Source organism: Bos mutus, chromosome 6, assembly GCF_027580195.1.
Source record: "Bos mutus isolate GX-2022 chromosome 6, NWIPB_WYAK_1.1, whole genome shotgun sequence".
In the NCBI taxonomy this organism is placed as follows: Eukaryota; Metazoa; Chordata; class Mammalia; order Artiodactyla; family Bovidae; genus Bos; species Bos mutus.
In genome coordinates, this window is record NC_091622.1 from 110,751,128 (window position 1) to 110,774,626 (window position 23,499).

The 23,499-nt window shown below is 45.8% G+C and overlaps 1 protein-coding gene across 1 annotated transcript; it reads left to right on the plus strand.

The window, feature by feature from the left end:
• The first annotated feature begins 339 nt into the window (after positions 1–339).
• Positions 340–21,336, plus strand: CD38 (CD38 molecule). Its single transcript, XM_070371904.1, is given in 8 exon segments — positions 340–360; positions 476–522; positions 524–609; positions 8,615–8,700; positions 14,340–14,413; positions 16,494–16,580; positions 17,235–17,321; positions 20,785–21,336. Coding segments are annotated over 8 exon segments (516 nt in total). The 3' UTR covers positions 20,813–21,336.
• The last annotated feature ends 2,163 nt before the right edge of the window (positions 21,337–23,499 follow it).

Sequence of the window (23,499 nt, forward strand, 5' to 3'; positions counted from 1 at the left end):
GCTTTTCTCTAGTGCAGTGACTTTTCTTGTTGCAGAGCAGGGAGTCTGGGAGGTGCGGGCTTTAGTAGTCGTGATTCGCGGGCTTCATTGTCCCTTGACGTGTGGGATCTTCCCACATCGGGGATCAGACCTGTGTCCCCGGTGTTGGCAGGCAGTTTCTTAACCATTGGACCAGCAGGGAAGTCCTATTATAAGATACCGATTAGTGGCTTTCAGGCTTTTTTCCTGCAGTCCAGAAAAACCACTTCACTTTACATTGTGACCTAGAGAACACACACACACATGCACACGCACACACGCATACATATGCGCCCTCTCACTCACACACAGAAATTGATGATGCCCGCTGTCCTTATAGAGGTGATTTACGTGATGTTTCCCATGTTGTCTTTAATTTAAAAAAGATGCAGATTTGGTGTTTTTATTCAACTTAGTAAGTTAATCTCAATAATAGATTGTGTTTATTCTTTCCTAGCAAGTCTTCTGGAGCAAAACGAAGGAGCTGGCTCATGAATACTGCGAAAAGGCGGCGCCTGATGACTCTGGAGGACACGCTGCTGGGTTACCTTGCGGATGGCCTCAGGTGGTGTGGAGAGCCAGGCTCTTCTGGTGAGATCTGGGGCGCGTGGGGTGGCCCTGGGGAAGTGCAGGGCACAGGAGCCTGGTGCTCTGTGAGTGCTCCTTGGGCCGATGGAAGACAGCATTCTGTAGGCCAGTTCATGTTTTCTAGGAAAAAAAAAATGACTTCAGGATTTGGGACTGTCCAAGCTTCCTGATTCTCTCCTTCCTGAGGGAAGGTGTAGCCTGCTTTGGAATGGTTGGTGGTCTGCTTTCTCTAAGGGCGTCATTCAGGACCAAAGAATTCTTGGGCAGGAGGAGCCTCCAAGAGAACCAGGCAGAAGTCCTTGATTTGCAGAACAGCCCCCAGGGGCCACATGCTGGGCTTCTCTGTCTCGGGCTGTGTGCAGCTCTGCCAGAGATGAGAGGTCCCTTTATTTCCTAGAAAGACCGAAAACACCTCCTTGTGGGAAGGTATTTCTGCCGAGAAAGTCTGACTGTGCTTTGACTTCTTTTTCTCCTTCTCTTTTTATTTATAATGTGGCCATTTTTACTTTATATCATTTTATTCTTTTACTTTATATATTTTATTCTTAATATTATTTTATTGCTTTTTACTTACAAAAAAAAACACAACTTAGTGTGGTGGCTTCTTCAGCCCAGATGTGGGCTGTTTCCAAATACAAAAAGGATGCACTCTTTTTAAAAAAATGATTTTTTTAATGTATTTATTTTTGGCTGTGCTGGGTCTCTGTTGCTGTGCAGGCTTTTTCCCTCGTTGGGGCACATGGGGGCTACTCTCTAGTTGCCGTGTGCGGGCCTCTCGTTGCCATGCCTTCTGCATGGCAGGATCACGGGCTCCTGGGCGCATGGGCTTCCATGGTTGGGGTCCATGGGCTTAGCTGCTCCTTGGCATGTGGGATCTTCTTGGATCGGGCATAGACCCATATCTCCTGCATTGGGGGGTGGATTCTTCACCACTGAGCCACCAGGGAAAAAGTCGGCTTAAAGTTCAACATTCAGAAAACTAAAATCATGGCACCTGGTCCCATCACTTCAAGGCAAATAGATGGGGAAAGAGTGGAAACAGTGACAGACTTTATTTTGAGGGGGCCTCCAAAATCACTGCAGATGGTGACTTCAGCCATGAAATTAAAAGAGATTTACTCCTTGGAAGAAAAGTTACGACCAACCTAGACAGCATATTAAAAAGCAGAGACATTATTTTGCCAACAAAGGTCTGTCTAGTCAAAGCTGTGGTTTTTCCAGTAGTTGTGTATGGGTGTGAGACTTGGACCATAAAGAAAGCTGAGTGATGAAGAATTGATGCTTTTGAACTGTGGTTTTGGGGAAGACTCTTGAGAGTCCCTTGGACTGCAAGGAGATCCATCCAGTTCATCCTAAAGGAAATCAGTCCTGAATATTCATTGGAAGGACTGACATTGAAGCTGAAACTCCAATAGTTTGGCCGCCTGATGCAGAGAACTGACTCATTTGAAAAGACCTCGATCTGGGAATGACTGAAGGCGAGAGGAGAAGGGGAAGACAGAGGATGAGATGGTTGGATGGCATCACCGACTCAATTGGCATGAGTTTGAGTAAACTCCAGCCGTTGGTGATGGACAGGAAGGCCTGGCGTGCCGCAGTCCATGGGGTCACAAAGAGTCGGACACCACTGAGCGACTGAACTGAACTGGACTGAGCCACCAGGGAAGCTCCTCCAGTTTTTGAAATTGAAGTATCGTTGATTTACAGGGTTCTGCTGGTTTCTGCCGTACAGCGAAGTGACTCATTTAAACTCACATGTGCACTCTTTTCCATTCTGATTGATCCCGGGAGACTGAGTGTGGCCCCCTGTGCTACACTGTAGGACCTTGTTGTTTGCCTAGCTTTGATTTTGAGGCTCAGCATATTTGCGTATTTAATGGTGGACATTTCTATTCCTGTTGTTAACTGACAGCTCATATGTATTAATCCTTTTATTGGGATGTTTATTGCTTTCTTAAAGAAGTTCGATATATGTCAACAGTGATTGCTACTATTTATTGGGACTTACAATAGTCCCAGTCATTGCTCTATGTGCTGTATGAATATTTGCTCATTTAATCCTTCAGGACTCCTGCGATGATCCCATTGTATAGATGAGAAGTCTGAGGCCCAGGGCTGCAGAGTGAGTTGTCAGCTAGTGAGTGGTAGAGCTGGAGCAGACCCAGGATTACTGGCTGAAGGATCTGTATTCTTAACCACGTGACATCCTGCCTGTTTTCTGTCACATATCTATTTTTCTCAGCTTCTGTTTTTCTTTTAATACTGTTTATATTCTGTGTTTTGTCTACAGAAAGGCAGGGAAGTCTGTCAACCCTGTCCCATCTGGCTACTGGGTTGCCTGTTTTGCTGAGGTTTTCCTCAGGCGAGATTGAAGTCGTCTATATTTTCATCTAGTGTTTTTATTTTGTAATTTTCAATTCATTTTTAATCTAGACTTTCCATCCAGAAATATGACATATAAATATGTGTCTCCATTTTCTTTTCTTTTTGGCTATCTTCCAGTTTTTGCCATATTTCTTGCTTTCCTTTTAAAATTTCCTTTACTGTAAGTTGGGCTTCCCAGCAGCACTAGTGGTAAAGAGTCCACCTGCTTCAGCTTTTGATGGTCATTCATTTAATCCTTTTAGCTTTTAAATGTGTTTCCTTAAAACTTTTTAGCTTTTTTTTTTTTTTTTCAATTTACCACTTCAATTCTTTCTTAAAGTTAAAGGTATATAAACATCCACTTCTCATCCATTTACCATTTAGAGTTCTTTATTACTGCTTTCTTTTCAGTTAAATCCCATATAGGTCATTTTATTTTGTCAGCTTCCTTCTTTGGCCTCAGTTTTTACTGATTTTAACCTCTTCCCCTTATTTTGTTTGCTGTCTTTCCATTCCTAAATTTATGTTTCATTGTTCTACAGTCTGGTTTAAATACTTTTTCCTTATTTTTTGCTACATTAATTCTGCCTTGTTGGTTTGGTTTATTATGAAAATGGTAGGCTGCAGTCCATGGGGTCGCTAAGAGTCGGACACGACTGAAGTAACTTAGCAGCAGCAGCAGCAGCAGTTTCCATTGTAACCTTTTAATTCCTTTTTTTTAAAAAAACTTCTTAAAAAAAAAAAAACTTCTTATTCTGATTTTTAGGTACTTGATTTCTCTTTATTGTAAAATTTCTCTCATTTTCTTTTTCCGTATGACTTTAAACTTTTATCTAATGAGCAGGTGGCAAGGGGGAGATATCCTTGTGGGCAGGAGGTAGGTGACAAACTCAGGAACTTCTCTCTGGATATGGTTGTGAAGATAAAAAAGCTTTATGTTCATGAAACCCTATGAACAGGGGCACAGTTGTAGCACCTTACAAAATGTATGTTCACTTCATTATCATCAACATTTCTGCCTCTATTAGAGATGATTCAAATTTATCTTTCAACTCCACAGTATTTATTTACATCTGTACGTGGAAAAGGTTTTGTTCTCATTTGTGTTATTTTGTTTTTAATGCATTTAATTATTATGGAAACCCTCAGGATTACTTCCTGGAAGGTTTCTGATCTAGAGCTTTATTTTCTGTCATTGGCAGTCAAGCCCACATCTGTAGTTATGTTATTTTCCTGAGGATGCCGTAATGAGGAACCACGTTTTTGTTGTTGTTCAGTCACTAAGTCATGTCCAGCTCTTTGTGACCCCATGGACTGAAGCACACCAGGCTCCTCTGTCCTCTACTATCTCCCAGAGCTTGCTCAAATCCATGTTCATTGAGCATGTCCGGTGATGCCATCCAACCGTCTCATCCTCTACTGCTCCCTTCTCCTCCTGCCTCCAAACTTTCTAGCATCTGGGTCTTTTCTAATGAGTCAGTTCTTCACGTCAGGTGGCCAAATTATTTGAGCTTCAGCACCAGTCCTTCCAATGAATATTCAGGACTGATTTCCTTTAGGATTGACTGATTTGATCTCCCTTCAGTCCAAGGGATTCTCAAGAGTCTTCTCCAGCACCACAATTCAAAAGTATCAATTCTTTAGCACTCAGCCTTCTTTATAGCCCAACTCTCACATCCATACATGACTCCTGGAAAAAAACCATAGCTTTGACTAAACAGACCTTTGTCAGCAAAGTAATGTCTCTGCTTTTTAATATGCTGTCTAGGTTTGTCATAGTTTTCCTTCCAAGGAGCTAAAGTCTATTAATTTTATCTTTGCATTTGCTCTCTGCAGTGATTTAGGAGCCCAAGAAAATAAAGTCTGTCACTGTTTCCACTTTTCCCCCTTCTATTTGCCATGAAGTGATGGGACCAGATGCCATGATCTTAGTTTTTTGAAAATTGAGATTCACGCCAGCTTTTTCACTCTCCTCTTTCACCCTCATCTAGAGGCTCTTTAGTTCCTCTTCACTTTCTGCCATTAAGAGTGGTATTATCTGCATGTTTGAGGTTGCTGATATTTCTCCTGGCAGGTGGCTCAGTGATAAAGAACCTGCCTGCTAATGCAGGAGATGAGAGTTTGATCCTTGGGTCAGGAAGATCCCCTGGAGGAGGGCATGGAAACCCACTCCAGTATTATTGCTGAGAAAATCCCATGGACAGAGGGGCCTGGCAGGCTGCATTTCACAGAGTCACAAAGAGTCTGACACAACTGAGCGACTGAGCACACACACACACACACACACACACACACACACACACAATCTCGATTCCAGCTTGATTCATACAGCGTTTCTTATGATGTACTCTGAATATAAATTAAATAAGTAGGGTGAAAATATACAGTCCTGTCATACTCCTTCCCCAATTTGGAACCAGTCCATTGTTCCATGTCCTGCATACAGGTTTCTTAGGAGACAGGTAAGGTGGTCTGATATTCCCATCTCTTTGAGAATTTTCCACAGTTCGGCATGTCCACACAGTCAAAGGCTTTAGCGTAGTCAAGGAAGGAGAAGTAGGTGTTTTTCTGGAACTCCCTTGCTTTCTCTATGATCTAATGAATGTGGCATCAAACAATATAAATTTATTTTCTCACACCTCTAGAGGCTAGAAGTCCTCGATCAAAGTGTCGGCTGGGCCGTGCTCTGTCTGAAGTTTCCAGGGGGAGAGACTCTGATTCTTCCAGCTTCTGGTGTTTGCTGGAAAACCTTGCTCATGGATACATCACTCCACCCTCTGTCTCCATCCCCACTTGGCTGTCTTATTCCTGTGCGTCTCCACAGCGTCTTCTCCCTGTGTTTGCCTCTGTAACCAAACCTCCCTTCTCATAAGGACCTCAGCCTTATGGGACTAGGACCCACCCAACCTAGCGGTCTCATTTTAAAAAATTAATTATTTTAATTGAAGTAGCAGTCTCATTGTGACTTGATTACATCTGCAAACACCCTTCAACACATCTTTTGGGGGGTACACGAGTCAACCTATAATGAGAGGGGAGCAGAAAGGTGGGTGTTTTTGTAGGGTCCGCTGTGCACATACCTGCAGAGGAGACAGGCGGCTGCTATGTGCCTGACTTCTGGGGCACGAGAAAGGGTTCTGGGCTCTCTCCACACCCCCAGGACCTGCTTGCTGGTGCAAAGCCACAGTGACACCATGCCAGATTGTGGCTTCACTCTCATTCTGCCCTCCGCTGCCATGCCCAATCAGTCCCCACCTAGTCATTTACCTGGCATTCATCCTTTCCTTCCTGTGTCTGTTACCACTGCCTGAATCCAGCTCACTAACATCCTCTCCTTTATTGCTGGACAGACTGCTTACCCCTGACCCCTTTAGGTCAGCCTCCATCTGGCCATCCCAATGGGATTGCTTCTGTCTCGTACCTAAAACCCAAACAGCTCTCTTTGCCTCTAAGATAAAGTCTGAATTCTGTCTTTCATACACCTGATCATCAGTCCAGCCCCTCCCCATCCCTTCTGCTCTGCCAAAATCATTCTAAATCCCACGCCTGTGCACTGCTCTCTCCACATGGAGCCCCTTTCTCTAGCTCATCTGTCTGAAGACTCTTATTCATCCTTCAAAACCAAGTTCAACATCACCTTCCCTCCTGCTGCTGCATACCACCCCCAACCCAAATTGACTTTTCTCTGATTTATTTGATTATAGCAGATCACCGGGACCTCTGAAGGTAGAACTTTTATCTACTTCATCTCTTTGTCTCCAGGACATAATACTCAATAAATGCTTGTATAGTCAAATGCATTGGATAAAGAAAATGTGATATATACACACAAAATGGGATATTATTCAGACTTTGAAAAAAGAAAGTCCCATAATTTGTGACAATACGATGAAGCTGGAGGGTATTGTGCTAAGTGAAATAAACCAGACAGAAAAAGACAGATGTAGCATGGTATCAGTTATAAGGGGAATCTTTAAAAAAAAAAAAAAAAAAGGAATTCATAGAAACAGAGACTACATAAGTGGTTTCCAGGGGTTGGAAAATGGAGGAAATAAGGAAAGAAGGGTAAAACTTTTCATGTATTAGACAGATAAGATCTGAGAATTTAATGTGTAACGTGGTGCCCGTAATTGTTAACTCTGTATTATATAATAGAAATTTGATGAGACAGTAGGACTTCAAAGAAAGTGAAAGTCGCTCAGTCATGTCCAACTCTTTGTGACCCCATGGACTATACAGTCTGTGGAATTCTCCAGGCCAGAATACTGGAGTGGGTAGCTGTGCCCTTCTCCAGGAGATCGTCTCAATCCAGGAATCAAACCAGGGTTTCCTGCATTGCAGGTGGATTCTTTACCTGTTGAGCCACCACAGAAGCCATCAGTTCAGTTCAGTCGCTCAGTTGTGTCCAACTCTTTGTGACCTCATGAACCACAGCACACCAGGCCTCCCTGTCCATCACCAACTCCCAGAATCCACCCAAACCCATGTCCATTGAGTCCGTGATACCATCCAACCATCTCATCCTCTGCCGTCCCCTTCTCCTCTTGCTCTCAATCTTTCCCAGCATCAGGGTCTTTTCAAATGAGTCAGCTTTTTGCATCAGGTGGCCAAAGTATTGGAGTTTCAGCTTCAACATCAGTCCTTCCAGTGAATACCCAGGACTGATCTCCTTTAGGATGGACTGGTTGGATCTCCTTGCAGTCCAAGGAACTCTCAAGAGTCTTCTTCAACACCACAGTTCAAAAGCATCAATTCTTCTGCACTCAGCTTTTGCCATAAGGACTTCAAAGTTCTCATCCAAAAAAAAAAAAAGAATGTGAGGTGATGGATGCACTAATTAACCTGATGGGGGAGAATCTTTCCACAATATGTATGCATATCAAATCATTATATATACCCTTTATATATATATATATATTATACCCTTTAGGTAGTTTACAATTTTATTTGTCAATTATTTGTTGTTGCAGCTGTTCAGTTGCTAAGTCGTGTCCAACTCTTTGCGACCCAATACAGTGCAGCTTACCAGGCTTCCCTGTCCTGCACTGTCTCCCAGAGTTTGCTCAAATTCATGTCCATCGAGTCGGTCATGCTGGCTAACCAGCTCATCCTCTGCTATACCTCAATAAAAAGCAATACAAATAAATGTCTGTGTTAAAGCAGGTATCCTTGGTAGAAGTAGCACAGAAACTGCGTGTTCCTGCATTATGTCTGTGGTTCCTCGCTGACAGCTGAGCCTGCCTGGATGTGGTGTGTGTAGGAAGACTCTGAGGGTATCTGAGCCTAAGGGTGTGGGGATGAAAGCGGTGAGGGAGGAAATGATCTCAGATTCTTCCTGGAACTGGAAATTCTACTGGGGGCTTGTCTCTGTCCGATGAGGTTTTGCTGCAGTTTCCCAGAATGATGACTCAAAGCTTGTCACTGTGCTCCTGTCTGGGGTGTGGAGGGTAAGCTGAGGACTTGGAAGGGATTCAGGGGGCCCTTAGTTAAATTGGGTCGAGAGGTGTCCATTCTCCGCCCTCCATCTTGGCAGTGATGCCACAGAAAGTGGCTCCACTGTGATCCGACAGCCCACAAAGAGCAGAGATGAATTACGCCTTTTCTCTCCCACTTTAAGTACTTTTCTGCAAACCATGTCTTTTAGATTTGAACATTTGGTCTTGTCCAGACTGGAGGAAAGACTGCAGAACCAACTATGTTTCTGTATTCTGGGAAGTGCTGTCTGAAAGGGTAAGAACCAGGGTAGGATGGGGGCAGAATGGGAAGGAGATTCTAGAGGGAGGGGATATATATATATTTGTGGCTGGTTCATGTTTTTTGGACTTCCCTGGTAGCTCAGACGGTTAAGTGTCTGCCTGCAATGTGGGAGACTTGGGTTCAATCCCTGGGTTGGGAAGATCCCCTGGAGAAGGAAATGGCAACCCATTCCAGTCCTCTTGCCTAGACAATTCCATGGATGGAGGAGCCTGGTGGGCTACAGTCCATGGGATCGCAGAGTCAGACACGACTGAGCGACTTCACTGGTACTGGCATGTTGTGCTGTGTGAAACCTACCCAACATTGTAAAGCAGTTATCCTCCAGTTAAAAATATTAAAATAAAATAATCCACTTTATTAAGAAAAACAAACAAAAGGGTAAGTACCACACAGGAAATTCTAGAATTTGGAGACTAGAGAGCTTAGGAGGTCATCCGGTCGGTGGTTGGTTTTAATTCACTTGGAGAAGGGAGCATCCCAGATCCTTTTAGAAACAAGTTTAGGGTTTTTAGAAAAAAGTTTAGGGTTCTTTCCTGAGAAAAATGTTCGTAAGCATGTGCCAAAAGATTTTCACATGTACTTTGTGGCCATTCATGGAAGGTCTCAGGCTGTAGATGAAGATTCCCTGCTTCTGCCTTTTTTTGGAGCTTTGGCTGCCAGGCACCTCTGGCTTGGTTGAATCCTCTGATCCAGGTATTGGCCCATCTTAGATTCCTGGAACTGTCTTAATAATCTACATTTGCAGATCATTCACTGTGTGCTAGGTGTAGTCCTCAGGGTTTTATGTGGATGAAAATCATGCATCCTCGCAAGAACTCTGTGAAGCAGGCACCTTGAGTATCATACCCATTTTACAGATGACAAAGTGGAGGTGCAGGTAAATAAGCATCCCACTAAAGAGACGCAGCAAGTGGCAAACGTGAGTGTTTTTTCCAAGGTGTCTGACTCCCAAGCCAGAATTCACGATGGGAAATACCATCTTCCTCTCTGTCTATATATTTCTGGCCTCACTCTAAGCTACTTTTGTGCTTATTTTTAAAATACTTTTATTGATTTATTTATTTTTGGCCATTCTGGGTCGTCGTTGCTGCACCCAGGCTTTCTCTAGTTGCAGTGTGAGGACTTCTCACTGGTGTGGCTTCTTTTGTTGGGGAGCACAGACTCTGGCCTCAGGGGCTTCAGAAGTTGTGGTGCATGGGTTTCATTGCTCTGCAGCATGTGGGATCTTCCCAGACCAGGGATCGAACCTGTGTCTCCTACACTGATAGGCAGATTATTAACCACTGGACCACTGCATCAGCCCTGTCCTGGCCTTTCTGTGTGCACCTGCCCCAATCCCTACCAGGCGAAATCCTATTCATCCTCTAGCACTTGGTTCTGGTCCTCCTCTGTTGTGCCTTTGCTGGTTCCTCGCTGCTCTCCATCACAGGGTGTTTGGGCATCTTGCTCTCCTTCCCTGTTCTCCGTCCATGGACTTTCCTTGGGCGCCCACTCTGGACAGTGCCCTGGCTGCAAGGCTCCAGCGCTGTGGAGGTGGGTGGGACGGCCAGGCTCACAACTCTTAGTCCCAGGGTCTAAACCCACGTTAAACTCATCATCACAATGCCCTAGAGCTGGATAATGTGAGAAGAGGATGCAAAGATAGTCCCAGGGGCCTGGGTGGGCCTCCTGGAAGAAATAGTATATTGCATAGTGTTTTAATTTTGTACTAGCATATAGCTGATTAACAAACAATGTTGTCACAGTTTCTGGTGAACAGTGAAGGGACTCAGCCATGCATATACATGTATCCCATCTCCCCTCCCTAGATCACATACTTTTGTTCATCTTATTTTCCCCAGCATCTAGCGAAGATTCCAGCTGAATCTTTGTTGCATGAAGAACTAAAACCCCATGTTCAAAAATATCCACTTGTTCATTCATTCTCCATTCCTCAGTATGCCCATGCATCCTTCAGGGCCGCCGTCTGTCACAGTTTCTTTCTCCTTGGCATTTTCTGTTGTCTTTCTTCCTTTCTTACTGCTGAAGGGTCTGCTTCCACTGAATAAGAGGTATGGTGTCTACAGTGCGTGGTGTTAGGAAAGCAGTGCTGCCGCCCTTCTCTGGCAGTGATGCTGTCCTTACTCATCTGGGCTTCTGCCTTTGAACCGCCAACTTAGCAGCGATGTGATGCTGTCCTTACTCATCTGGGCTTCTGCCTTTGAACCGCCAACTTAGCAGCGATGTGATGCTGTCCTTACTCATCTGGGCTTCTGCCTTTGAACCGCCAACTTAGCAGCGATGTGATGCTGTCCTTACTCATCTGGGCTTCTGCCTTTGAACCGCCAACTTAGCAGCGATGTGATGCTGTCCTTACTCATCTGGGCTTCTGCCTTTGAACCGCCAACTTAGCAGCGATGTGATGCTGTCCTTACTCATCTGGGCTTCTGCCTTTGAACCGCCAACTTAGCAGCGATGTGATGCTGTCCTTACTCATCTGGGCTTCTGCCTTTGAACCGCCAACTTAGCAGCGATGTGATGCTGTCCTTACTCATCTGGGCTTCTGCCTTTGAACCGCCAACTTAGCAGCGATGTGATGCTGTCCTTACTCATCTGGGCTTCTGCCTTTGAACCGCCAACTTAGCAGCGATGTGATGCTGTCCTTACTCATCTGGGCTTCTGCCTTTGAACCGCCAACTTAGCAGCGATGTGATGCTGTCCTTACTCATCTGGGCTTCTGCCTTTGAACCGCCAACTTAGCAGCGATGTGATGCTGTCTTACTCATCTGGGCTTCTGCCTTTGAACCGCCAACTTAGCAGCGATGTGATGCTGTCTTACTCATCTGGGCTTCTGCCTTTGAACCGCCAACTTAGCAGCGATGTGATGCTGTCCTTACTCATCTGGGCTTCTGCCTTTGAACCGCCAACTTAGCAGCGATGTGATGCTGTCTTACTCATCTGGGCTTCTGCCTTTGAACCGCCAACTTAGCAGCGATGTGATGCTGTCCTTACTCATCTGGGCTTCTGCCTTTGAACCGCCAACTTAGCAGCGATGTGATGCTGTCCTTACTCATCTGGGCTTCTGCCTTTGAACCGCCAACTTAGCAGCGATGTGATGCTGTCCTTACTCATCTGGGCTTCTGCCTTTGAACCGCCAACTTAGCAGCGATGTGATGCTGTCTTACTCATCTGGGCTTCTGCCTTTGAACCGCCAACTTAGCAGCGATGTGATGCTGTCCTTACTCATCTGGGCTTCTGCCTTTGAACCGCCAACTTAGCAGCGATGTGATGCTGTCCTTACTCATCTGGGCTTCTGCCTTTGAACCGCCAACTTAGCAGCGATGTGATGCTGTCCTTACTCATCTGGGCTTCTGCCTTTGAACCGCCAACTTAGCAGCGATGTGATGCTGTCCTTACTCATCTGGGCTTCTGCCTTTGAACCGCCAACTTAGCAGCGATGTGATGCTGTCCTTACTCATCTGGGCTTCTGCCTTTGAACCGCCAACTTAGCAGCGATGTGATGCTGTCCTTACTCATCTGGGCTTCTGCCTTTGAACCGCCAACTTAGCAGCGATGTGATGCTGTCCTTACTCATCTGGGCTTCTGCCTTTGAACCGCCAACTTAGCAGCGATGTGATGCTGTCCTTACTCATCTGGGCTTCTGCCTTTGAACCGCCAACTTAGCAGCGATGTGATGCTGTCCTTACTCATCTGGGCTTCTGCCTTTGAACCGCCAACTTAGCAGCGATGTGATGCTGTCCTTACTCATCTGGGCTTCTGCCTTTGAACCGCCAACTTAGCAGCGATGTGATGCTGTCCTTACTCATCTGGGCTTCTGCCTTTGAACCGCCAACTTAGCAGCGATGTGATGCTGTCCTTACTCATCTGGGCTTCTGCCTTTGAACCGCCAACTTAGCAGCGATGTGATGCTGTCCTTACTCATCTGGGCTTCTGCCTTTGAACCGCCAACTTAGCAGCGATGTGATGCTGTCCTTACTCATCTGGGCTTCTGCCTTTGAACCGCCAACTTAGCAGCGATGTGATGCTGTCCTTACTCATCTGGGCTTCTGCCTTTGAACCGCCAACTTAGCAGCGATGTGATGCTGTCCTTACTCATCTGGGCTTCTGCCTTTGAACCGCCAACTTAGCAGCGATGTGATGCTGTCCTTACTCATCTGGGCTTCTGCCTTTGAACCGCCAACTTAGCAGCGATGTGATGCTGTCCTTACTCATCTGGGCTTCTGCCTTTGAACCGCCAACTTAGCAGCGATGTGATGCTGTCTTACTCATCTGGGCTTCTGCCTTTGAACCGCCAACTTAGCAGCGATGTGATGCTGTCCTTACTCATCTGGGCTTCTGCCTTTGAACCGCCAACTTAGCAGCGATGTGATGCTGTCCTTACTCATCTGGGCTTCTGCCTTTGAACCGCCAACTTAGCAGCGATGTGATGCTGTCTTACTCATCTGGGCTTCTGCCTTTGAACCGCCAACTTAGCAGCGATGTGATGCTGTCCTTACTCATCTGGGCTTCTGCCTTTGAACCGCCAACTTAGCAGCGATGTGATGCTGTCCTTACTCATCTGGGCTTCTGCCTTTGAACCGCCAACTTAGCAGCGATGTGATGCTGTCCTTACTCATCTGGGCTTCTGCCTTTGAACCGCCAACTTAGCAGCGATGTGATGCTGTCTTACTCATCTGGGCTTCTGCCTTTGAACCGCCAACTTAGCAGCGATGTGATGCTGTCTTACTCATCTGGGCTTCTGCCTTTGAACCGCCAACTTAGCAGCGATGTGATGCTGTCCTTACTCATCTGGGCTTCTGCCTTTGAACCGCCAACTTAGCAGCGATGTGATGCTGTCTTACTCATCTGGGCTTCTGCCTTTGAACCGCCAACTTAGCAGCGATGTGATGCTGTCCTTACTCATCTGGGCTTCTGCCTTTGAACCGCCAACTTAGCAGCGATGTGATGCTGTCCTTACTCATCTGGGCTTCTGCCTTTGAACCGCCAACTTAGCAGCGATGTGATGCTGTCTTACTCATCTGGGCTTCTGCCTTTGAACCGCCAACTTAGCAGCGATGTGATGCTGTCCTTACTCATCTGGGCTTCTGCCTTTGAACCGCCAACTTAGCAGCGATGTGATGCTGTCCTTACTCATCTGGGCTTCTGCCTTTGAACCGCCAACTTAGCAGCGATGTGATGCTGTCCTTACTCATCTGGGCTTCTGCCTTTGAACCGCCAACTTAGCAGCGATGTGATGCTGTCCTTACTCATCTGGGCTTCTGCCTTTGAACCGCCAACTTAGCAGCGATGTGATGCTGTCCTTACTCATCTGGGCTTCTGCCTTTGAACCGCCAACTTAGCAGCGATGTGATGCTGTCCTTACTCATCTGGGCTTCTGCCTTTGAACCGCCAACTTAGCAGCGATGAAGCTGAACAGTGGCTTCCAGAGGTCTGGAGGGAAGCATATGCCCGCCAGTAATTTGGGGTGAACATTACTTAGACCTCACCTGTCCGAGGTAGAACCCTATGGGCAGCTGCTCTTTCACCAGCTGATGTTAAGAGCTGTTGGGGATGGACCTGCTGGGGACAGGCATTAAGTCTGCAAGCTGAGGCATGGTGTTTCTGTTTTTAAGTTTGCAGAAAGTGCCTGTAATACAGTCCGGGTGGTGCTCAATGGATCGTTGGAGAACGCCTTTGATAGCATGAGGTACTTGTCTCTTTGCCTCCGGTGGGTTAGGGCTAACACAGTCTCCTACTGGCTCTTTCGCCTTTAGAAGAATATACTTTTCATGTCGACCTCAGGACTGAAGATGTGGGCTACAAAAGGTAAAGTGTTGTATTCTATGGTGAGATTTTGTCTTTCTAAGTCAACACTTTTGTCCAGTTTCTCCGTTGTTTAAAATTCTCTAAAGGTCCTTGCACAGGGTCCAACGCTTCCTCTTAGCTTTTTGAGGCCTGCTGTCTCTCCTGTAGAGCTTCCCAGGTGGCTCAGTGGTGAAGAATCTGCCTGCCAGTGCAGGAGACACAGGAGACGTGGGTTCAATTCCTGGGTTGGGAAGATCCCCTGGAAGAGAAAATGGCCACCCACTCCAGGATTCTTGCCTGAAGAATCCCATGGACAGAGGAGCCTGGCGAGCTACATTCCATGGGGCCACAAAGCTTTGGACTCAACTGGCTGAGCATGCCCGCTCTCTCTCTCCTAACACCCAGTCCTGCCCATTTCCCTTTTGCTCACCCTGTTTCCCCACATGACCTGTCCCCTCCTTCCTTCTGCCTGTCTAAAGTCTTCTCGTCCACAAACATCTGCCCAGGACTCCTGTCTCCTTCCTGGACAGTATGGATCCCAGTGAATCTGCTGCTGAGAACAGCAGGAGCTCTGCCATGCCTTTGGCCTGCATTCCATCTTTGCAGGCAGTGTCAGCAGTTTATTGTCATGGTTAAAAGCAGGGACTCCAGAGGTCATGACATCTTACCTGGGTGACCTTAGTAGGGCCCCTCTAGTCTCTGTGTACCTGAGGAGGTGCTGGTGATGTGAAGATGGACTGGGAGGGTGTATGAAAAATGCTGAGCCACATGCCAGACAGAGGAAGTGCTGGTTGAGTACCTCCTTTCGCCCACACCAGTGACTCTGGTCTCACCCTTGCTTTCCTTCGCTGACCCCCTTCTGCACTTACAGGTTCTTCCACATTGCTTACCTTTCCAGTCTTGCTTCTCCAACCTTTCCCTGGATAAGGCTGATTGAGATGAGGGAACATATATTAATGTGCCCCAGGGGCTTCCCACATGGCTCAGCAGTAAAGAATCTGCCTGCCAATGCAGGAGATGTGAGTTTGATCCCTGAGTTGGGAAGATCCCCTGGAGAAGGAAATGGCAACCCGCTCCAGTGTACTCCTCTCCATGGGCAGAGGAGCCTGGTAGGCTCCTCTGGGATGGGATCACAGTCCATGGGATCACAAGAGCTGGAATAACCGAGTGACTAACGTGCCACCGCCAGGCACTCCAGATGCCCCAGATGAATTTTCCTTCTTTCCTCTTTTTTTTTTTAATATTTGGCTACCTCCTGTCTTAGTTGCAGTTGCCCGCATGACATGCGGGATCTTAGTTCCCCAACCAAGGTTTGAACCCACGTCTCCTGCACTGCAAGCGGATTCTTAACCACTGGATCACCAGAGAAGCCCCCTCTTGTCCTCTGTTAATGTTTGAGTCCACCAGGGAGCCTTTGTCCTCTTGTCTTCTTCTGACCCCAACCTTTTGGGCTTTTGGGTGCAAGTGTGAACAGTCCAGAATTTTGTAATCTGATATTAGGGGCCCAAGTACTTGTAACAGGAGTGGGGGAGCCTAATGAGGAGAGCTTAGGGCTGGGGTCAGAACAGGACATAGGGGTCTTTCAACGACACGCTTCTCAAACTCACTGTGCGTGGGGATCACCTAAGAATTGTTGGGCTGCTGGCTCTGATTCAGCAGGTGGCGGTGGGCAGAGATTCTGCAATTCTAATGAGTTCCTTACCTTGGTCTAAGAGAGTGTAAGAGAACTGTATCTTCTTGGAATAGCAAGTGTGTAAAGAATCAGCATCAATGCACAGATGAAGACCCTTATTTTGAGAATCTTACTTATTTGAGGTCATCCTGAATAAGTAAAGGTGGCTGATTCTGATGCAAATCATGGGTCACTTCCAAACGGTAGGTTCTAACCAGTGACACCCGGCCCGATGACTTTTCACAGGGGCTGTGGGTGCTCCAACAATTCAGTCTGGGGTTAACAATGTTCTGTGTCTCTTCTCTCTTAGCATATTTGGACGAGTGGAAGCCCCTAACTTGAGGCCACAGGTTGAACTAGAGGCTTGGCTGGTACATGACACTGGAAAACCTCCCAGGTATGTGTTACTACTCTGTACTCCTGTATATTCTCAGGCTTATTTCAGGAATCAGCCCATGAAAGAATCCACAGTCACAGGGATGAATGCGCTGAGAAAAGACTGGCTCAGGAAATGAATGGGGCCTTACTCTACCTTTACCCTATCCCAACATAGCTCAGCTGGTAAAGAATCCGCTCAGCAGGAGGCCCAGGTTCAATTCCCGGGTTGGGAAGTTCCGCTGGAGAAGGGATAGGCTACCCACTCCAGTATTCTTGGGCTTCCCTGGTGGCTCAGCTGGTAAAGAATCTGCCTGCAGTGTGGGAGACCTGGGTTCGATCCCTGGGTTGGGAAGATCCCCTAGAGAAAGGAAAGGCCACCCACTCCAGTATTCTGGCCTGGAGAATTCCATGGACTAAGTCCATGGGGTGGCAAAGAGTCGGACACGACTGAGCGACTTTCACTCACTCAACAGTCTCTTAATTGTATCTCCGTGGTAGGTCTCTACCTAGTTCACACCTTTGACTCTGCTGCGGACCTGTGAGCTCTCTGAAGCTCCCTCCACTTCACGTCTTCATCCGATAGCCTTGCCCAGGGCCCGCCTCCTGGAAGAAACCAAGCCAGCTTGTGAGCTCTTGTTATTTTAACACTTTCTTTTTTTTTATTTCCCTCCAGTGACTCATGCTCTGGCTCCTCTATAAGGAAACTGAAGTCCATCTTAGATGGAAGAAATGTCAAATTTAGATGCATGGATAATCTCAGGTAACTGATGCTTTCCTGCCACATGCAGACGCTCTTCCCTTGGGCCTTGACAGCAGTCTGGGTGGTGACCTTCAGTGAACTCTGCCCCTCTCCCAGCTTAGCCGAGAAACCATTTCCAGCCAGTGGCCTTCTGATGTTCCCCCGCCCTGGTCCTCATCCTTCCCCACGCAACTCTAGCAGTGATTTGCTTCTAAAGATGCCCCAGATTTGAGGGCATCTTTCCTGCTTTCCCATGTGAGAGGCGTGACCCAGAGCTCCTGACTTTCAGGGGTGTAGAAGCACATTTTGCCAAAAGCAAAGGGTTTATAAAAGCCTTGTGACTTGCCGTATCTTGCAGGTGAGGTTTCTTTGGTTGGGTTTCAGCTGTAGATGCCTAACACTTTGTGGCTTACATACAGACACAAACAGCTCAGCTCACACCCAGGTCAGCTCCGTGGGTGCCTAGCTCCTCTAGACACCAACACTCAGATCTGCTCAGGGAGGCTTTAAGCAGACACTCACAACAGACAGGAGGCCTGACTTCAAGCCTCCACATTTATTCTCCTTAAAGCCCACTGCCCTTTCCAGGCTTCAATCCATCATCTATAACACTGGAATGGACTGGGTGATTTCTAAGACTTCCTAGCTTGGCCCCCTTGACCCTTGATTTAGAGGGTAGAGGGTAGAGCAGCAGCTGCAGCCATAATCTCAAATCATAAAGAGCAAGCTTTATGGTTTTCTAATTTTAAAAATGTAGAATCCTAAAACTGTTTACCCGTAACACATAGTCATTGGAGAAAAGTTTAAATTACAGATAGATATATATTTTTATTTTTTTTCCTGGTTTTCAAAAATTTTAGTTATTTATTTTTGACCGTGCTAGTCTTCGTTGCCATGTGGGCTTGTCTCGAGCTGTGGTGTGCGGGCTTCACACTGCAGTGTCTTCTCTTGCTGTGGCTCCCAGGCTCTAGGGTGTGCAGGGCTCAGCAGTTGGCAGCATGAGGACTTATTTGCTCCATGGCATGTGGGATCTTCCCAGACCTGGGATCGAACCCATGTCCCCTGCATTGGCAAGTGGATTCTTATCCACTGTACCACCAGGGAAGCCCCAAGTATATGTTTTTTAAAATCACCTGCGACTCTTTTATCATAACTGAGACCCTTCACTATTTTTAAGATGGGTGGTCAATATTTAACTCCAGGCAGAGATCTGTGCCAAAGCATCTTTGGAAATTTTCCCGTATATGACAGATAGATGCAGGACAGACAGTTCCTGTCGAATAGATGCAGAGAGAAACACTTTCTCAAAGAATGTCGAAGCTGAAATGCTTCCCATCACTTCCCTGTCACCACCCTTTCCCACCAACCATTTCAGAAAGGCAGGGGGACAGATTCAAGGAACATTTGCTGAAGCCTTTGTCTCTCCAATGACCTGAATTCCCCATCAGCCGGCTGGCTTCTCTCTGGAAACTGCCAGAAAATAACACAAGCTTTCTATAGTGGTTAGGTGGGAAAACAGAACAAAGGAACAGCCATAGAAGAGATGTGGCAGACATCTGACCAGTCTGAGTTACTCAAAGATCTTTTGCATTGAGAGAATGGAATATGAAAACCCAAGACAAGATTAGGGAATGTAAGTGAGTCATTCACAAAACGCTTTTAATCTCTTTTCTTACATTAACCATTCACCTTTTTTTTTAAATTTTTTCATGAAGGGCCCAAACTGTAGGTTCTGGGTGAGCTCACTCATCCTTCACCTTGCAAAAATAATTAAGCATACCTTCCCACCTGGACTTGTGGACTGGCCTGCATAGGAGGCCAGCACCTGTCACTCAAGCATCAGTTCATGTGACCTTAAACTTGGGGACCATATTTGAAATCACTGCTGGTTTGCTCCAACCATGAGGTCATGATATATTCAGCATAACCAGACCCTCAGGGTCCCCTGTTGTATCTAACAGTTCCCTATTGTATCGAACTGTTTTATCTAACAATTTGATGACTTTGCAAGAAACTTGCTTGTCTCTGCTGCTGCTGCTGCTAAGTCGCTTCAGTCGTGTCTGACTCTGTGCGACCCCATAGACGGCAGCCCACCAGGCTCCTCCGTCCCTGGGATTCTCCAAGCAAGAATACTGGAGTGGGTTGCCATTTCCTTCTCCAATGCGTGAAAGTGAAAAGTGAAAGTGAAGTCACTCAGTATGTCCGACTCTTAGCGACCCCATGGACTGCAGCCTATCAAGCTCCTCCATCCATGGGATTTTCCAGGCAAGAATACTGGAGTGGGTTGCCATTGCTTGTCTCTAGGGGAGCTCAAAGTGAATGTCATGGATATAGATGTCAACTGTAGACTCCTTCCATAGCATTATTTCCTTGAGGATGAGGATACTTTTCCCACCTAGAATGTATTCATGTGGGTTTTCTGGGTGGTGCTAGTGATAAAGAACCCACCTACTAGTGCAAGAGACATAAGAGATGAGGGTCCAACCCCTGGGTCAGGAAGATCCCCTGGAGTAGGAAATGGCAACCCACTCCAGTATTCTTGTCTGGAATATTCCAGACAAGAATGGACAGAGGAGTCTGGTAGGCTATAAGACATGGGGTCTCAAAGAGTCAGACATGACTGAGCATGCACACACATACACACATGTATTCACGTGGGGGATCCCAGATCACAATGTTGATGAGGATGGATGACTCTACTTAGAGCCAATGTGCCCAGCTGGTCACGACAGAGGGCTAGAGATGAGCCTGAGATGGTCCATCCTAGAATCCCAGGGATGCTGCTAGCTACTTCTAAGGCTCTCTCTCTTTCTTGACTCACATTTAACAAAATCAGATTTGACTGCAATTTAAGGAACCACTTTACCCCCACTAGACAACCCCCTCCACTATGTGCCAGCCACTCCCATTGAACTCCATTGCTTTGTGATTTGATTTTTACGAAAACTACAGTCATTCACCTGCTGATACTGTAGGAGGTATTCTGTGCAAAAAATCGGGGTCCCCTTGCTGATGGCAACCAGCCCTCTTCTAGAGTCTTTGACCTCTTGCTGCCTGATGCTTTGACCCAACACTTCCTCAGGAAGTTTTTGAAGAAGAGAAAACCAATCCTCAATGGAAATATGGGGTCTCTCCTCTTTGGTTGCTGCTTCTGCTGTTTCTTGACCATCAGCTGAGGTTCACAGCAGCTATCTGTGACATGTGTGAGCCAGACAGTTGTTCCTGTCTCCACATATTATCATCAAACATCAGTTATCTATTTCTATGGCTTTGCACATGAAATGAAGCTACATTGGGCTGTAGTTTCAGTCATCCACTCTGGGACTTAACCTTTCTCGGCATTGTCACTGCCGCAGAAGGAACTCGTGTGGGTGCTAAGTGGTCCGTGCATACTTTTGCTGTTAATGAAGGGTCTTCTTTCATTGGCGAGTTGACCAAGGGGTGTATCATGCTGCTTCTTGACCTTTTTTCTTTCTCATCATAGCCGTGACCAGTTTCTTCAAAGATCCTGAGGATTCATCTTGCAGATGAGTCAGTCAGCATGGCTGAGCCCTGGCAGTGCAGATCAACACACACGATTCAGGAGACATGCTGGTGGAAAGTTGGGACTTTGGGGGAAACTTTCGTCATAAAATTAACACCGGAGATGGAAACCTTTTCCTCCGGGATCTTAAAATAACTTATGCTATTGACATAGTTTTTATCTTGATCTAATAGTCAAGAAAAATTCAGTTCAGTTCAGTCGCTCAGTCATGTCTGACTCTTTGTGACCCCATGAATCACAGCACACCAATTACTGTATAAAGTTAGAGTAGAAATTTTATATAGTTTTTTATTTTATTTTTCATATGATTCTTTTATTTTGCTAATATGTTGGTAACATCCTCTCTGTTGAAGAATGACCTCTCCAAACCTGTTGGCCAGTCAAGAAAAATAAATGCCCAGACTTTTCAGCAAAGGTCACATATCAAAATGAATGACGTTACGCCCGGATATATTTTTGTATCTTTCCTACAAATAAACTACAGATGCCGTGGTTATGGGTCATGTTACATTCTGTAGGGTGTAAGTTACTCCTGTGCTTGCTGTTTTATCTCTAATCCTTCCAACAGCCCTGTGAGGTTGATATTACTATCCTCCATTTGTTAAATGAGAAGAATAAGTTCAGAAAGTTTATATAATTTCCTAAAAGTCATACATTTAGGTCAAGGTAGAGAATGAATTTGAACTCAACTTTATTTCAAAAATTCATGTGCTTGCCCTTTCTAGGCAGATAATACTAGATTGATAGTCCTTATGTTCTCTTCTAATGAATGTACGTGGGATTAAATTGAATACAATAGAATCTGAAACGTGATTTTTCTGGATGGCTTCGAAACAGGTACAGTTTTTCATCCTCTCCCTTGCTTCTCCTCATCTCCGTGTCTTATCAGGAGTCAGTTAAAATGTATTTATTTGTTCTTGATGCTGACAGTTTATTTCTCACTGGAATTTTACTTGATTAGTCTTGCTTGGGAATGATCATTTTTACTACTCTTAAAGAACCAATGTTTAACTTTGTTGATTTTCTCATTCTACTTATTTAGGTTTTACTTTTCTCTGTATTATTAGAGAGATTCTAATTTCTTTGCGTTTCCTTATTCAGCTTCTTAAGATGGAGGTTGAGATCACTGAGTTTGCAGTACTCAAACTCTGCATTCTAGTACGATAATTTTTCTTCTGAGTGCTGTGTTAGCTGCTGCTCTTAAAATTTTTGATATGTCTCTTTTCCTCATAATTTAAAAATATTTTCTGATTGAATTGTTATTTCAAAACGCGTTACTTAAGTTTTAAACATCTGGATATTTTTTAGTTCTTTGTTGTTCTTGTCAAAACATAAGATGCATTGAATGGAGAATGAATAAACTCATTTGGAAACCCTTCTGGGAGCCCAGTAGGTTTGTTGAAAACAGCATACATTTTGGAGTCAGACGTTTCTGGGTCCATATTTTGGCATCACTCTGTGCTTTAGAATGAAATACCTGATCTCTCTGAACTTCAGCTTCTTTGTCACTTAAATAAGGATTATAAATGTACCCTCATCAAAGTGTGGTGAAAACTAAAGAAGATGACAGAAAATGACAGTCTGACACAGTGAGTCATATGTAAGAAATCACCAGGACATAGTAGCCTCCCCTCTGCCTGCCCTTCGATTGACAATCCAGTTCCCGTCGGGAGTCCTTACAGCTACAGCCACTGCCATGAGAGCAGGGATTCTTCACCAGCCCATTCTCCACTTTCTTGTGGGATGTGGTCTTGGCTGGACATGAAAATACATGCAAGGGACCAGTTCTGGTTAAAGTTCAATCTTGCCTCCTGCCTACCTGCAGAACGTCTTCAGAAATAGGTCCCTGCTAATCCACTGGGTAACCCAGCTGTCTTTCTTCTCAAGACTCTGCCTTCTTGTTGGGCTAGCTTGCTGAGTTCCGGATCCTTTAATGTACCTTCCTTGTTTACCAGGATACCCCATGAGGTGGCTCCCTGTGTCAGGAAAATTTTGTCCTTAACATCTCCTTTCAGTGATGAAATGGATAGAGTAAAAATCAATTTGTGAGAATCTTCCCCTCAAGAAGACTCATTTGAGTGCTTAAGGTCAAAGCTGGTGGAGACCAAAGAGGAGGCTGGTCCCCAGGTAGTCACAGCTGCTGCAGAGCGCCCCGAGGACCCTGGAGGTGGCTGGGGGCTGAGGTGCTACCTGCTCCTTACACCACCTTTGAGTCTCCGTTACCGTGATGTTTCATCCATGACTCCGCTCTCCCTGTAGTTCTGATTTTGCATCTTTGCCATTGACCATGCATCATGGGCCTTCCCTGGTGGCTCAGCTGGCAAAGAATCCACATGCAATGCAGGAGATGCTGGTTTGATCCCTGGCTTGGGACGATCCCATTGGAGGAGGAAATGGCAATGCACTCCTGTATTCTTCCCTGGAAAATCCCATGGACAGAGGAGCCTGGAGGGCTACAATCCACAGGGTCGAAAGAGTCAGATATGACTCAGTGACTAAATCATGTGTCTCTAGCCCTAAGGACTTTTTCTGTAAGTAGATCCTCTATATCCCTCTTCTTATAAGTGACATCTCTACCAAATTACTGATTGCTCAGCAAACCTCATATTTTACTCGTAAACCTGCTATGCCTTGTCTCCCCACTTCATTCCTGTG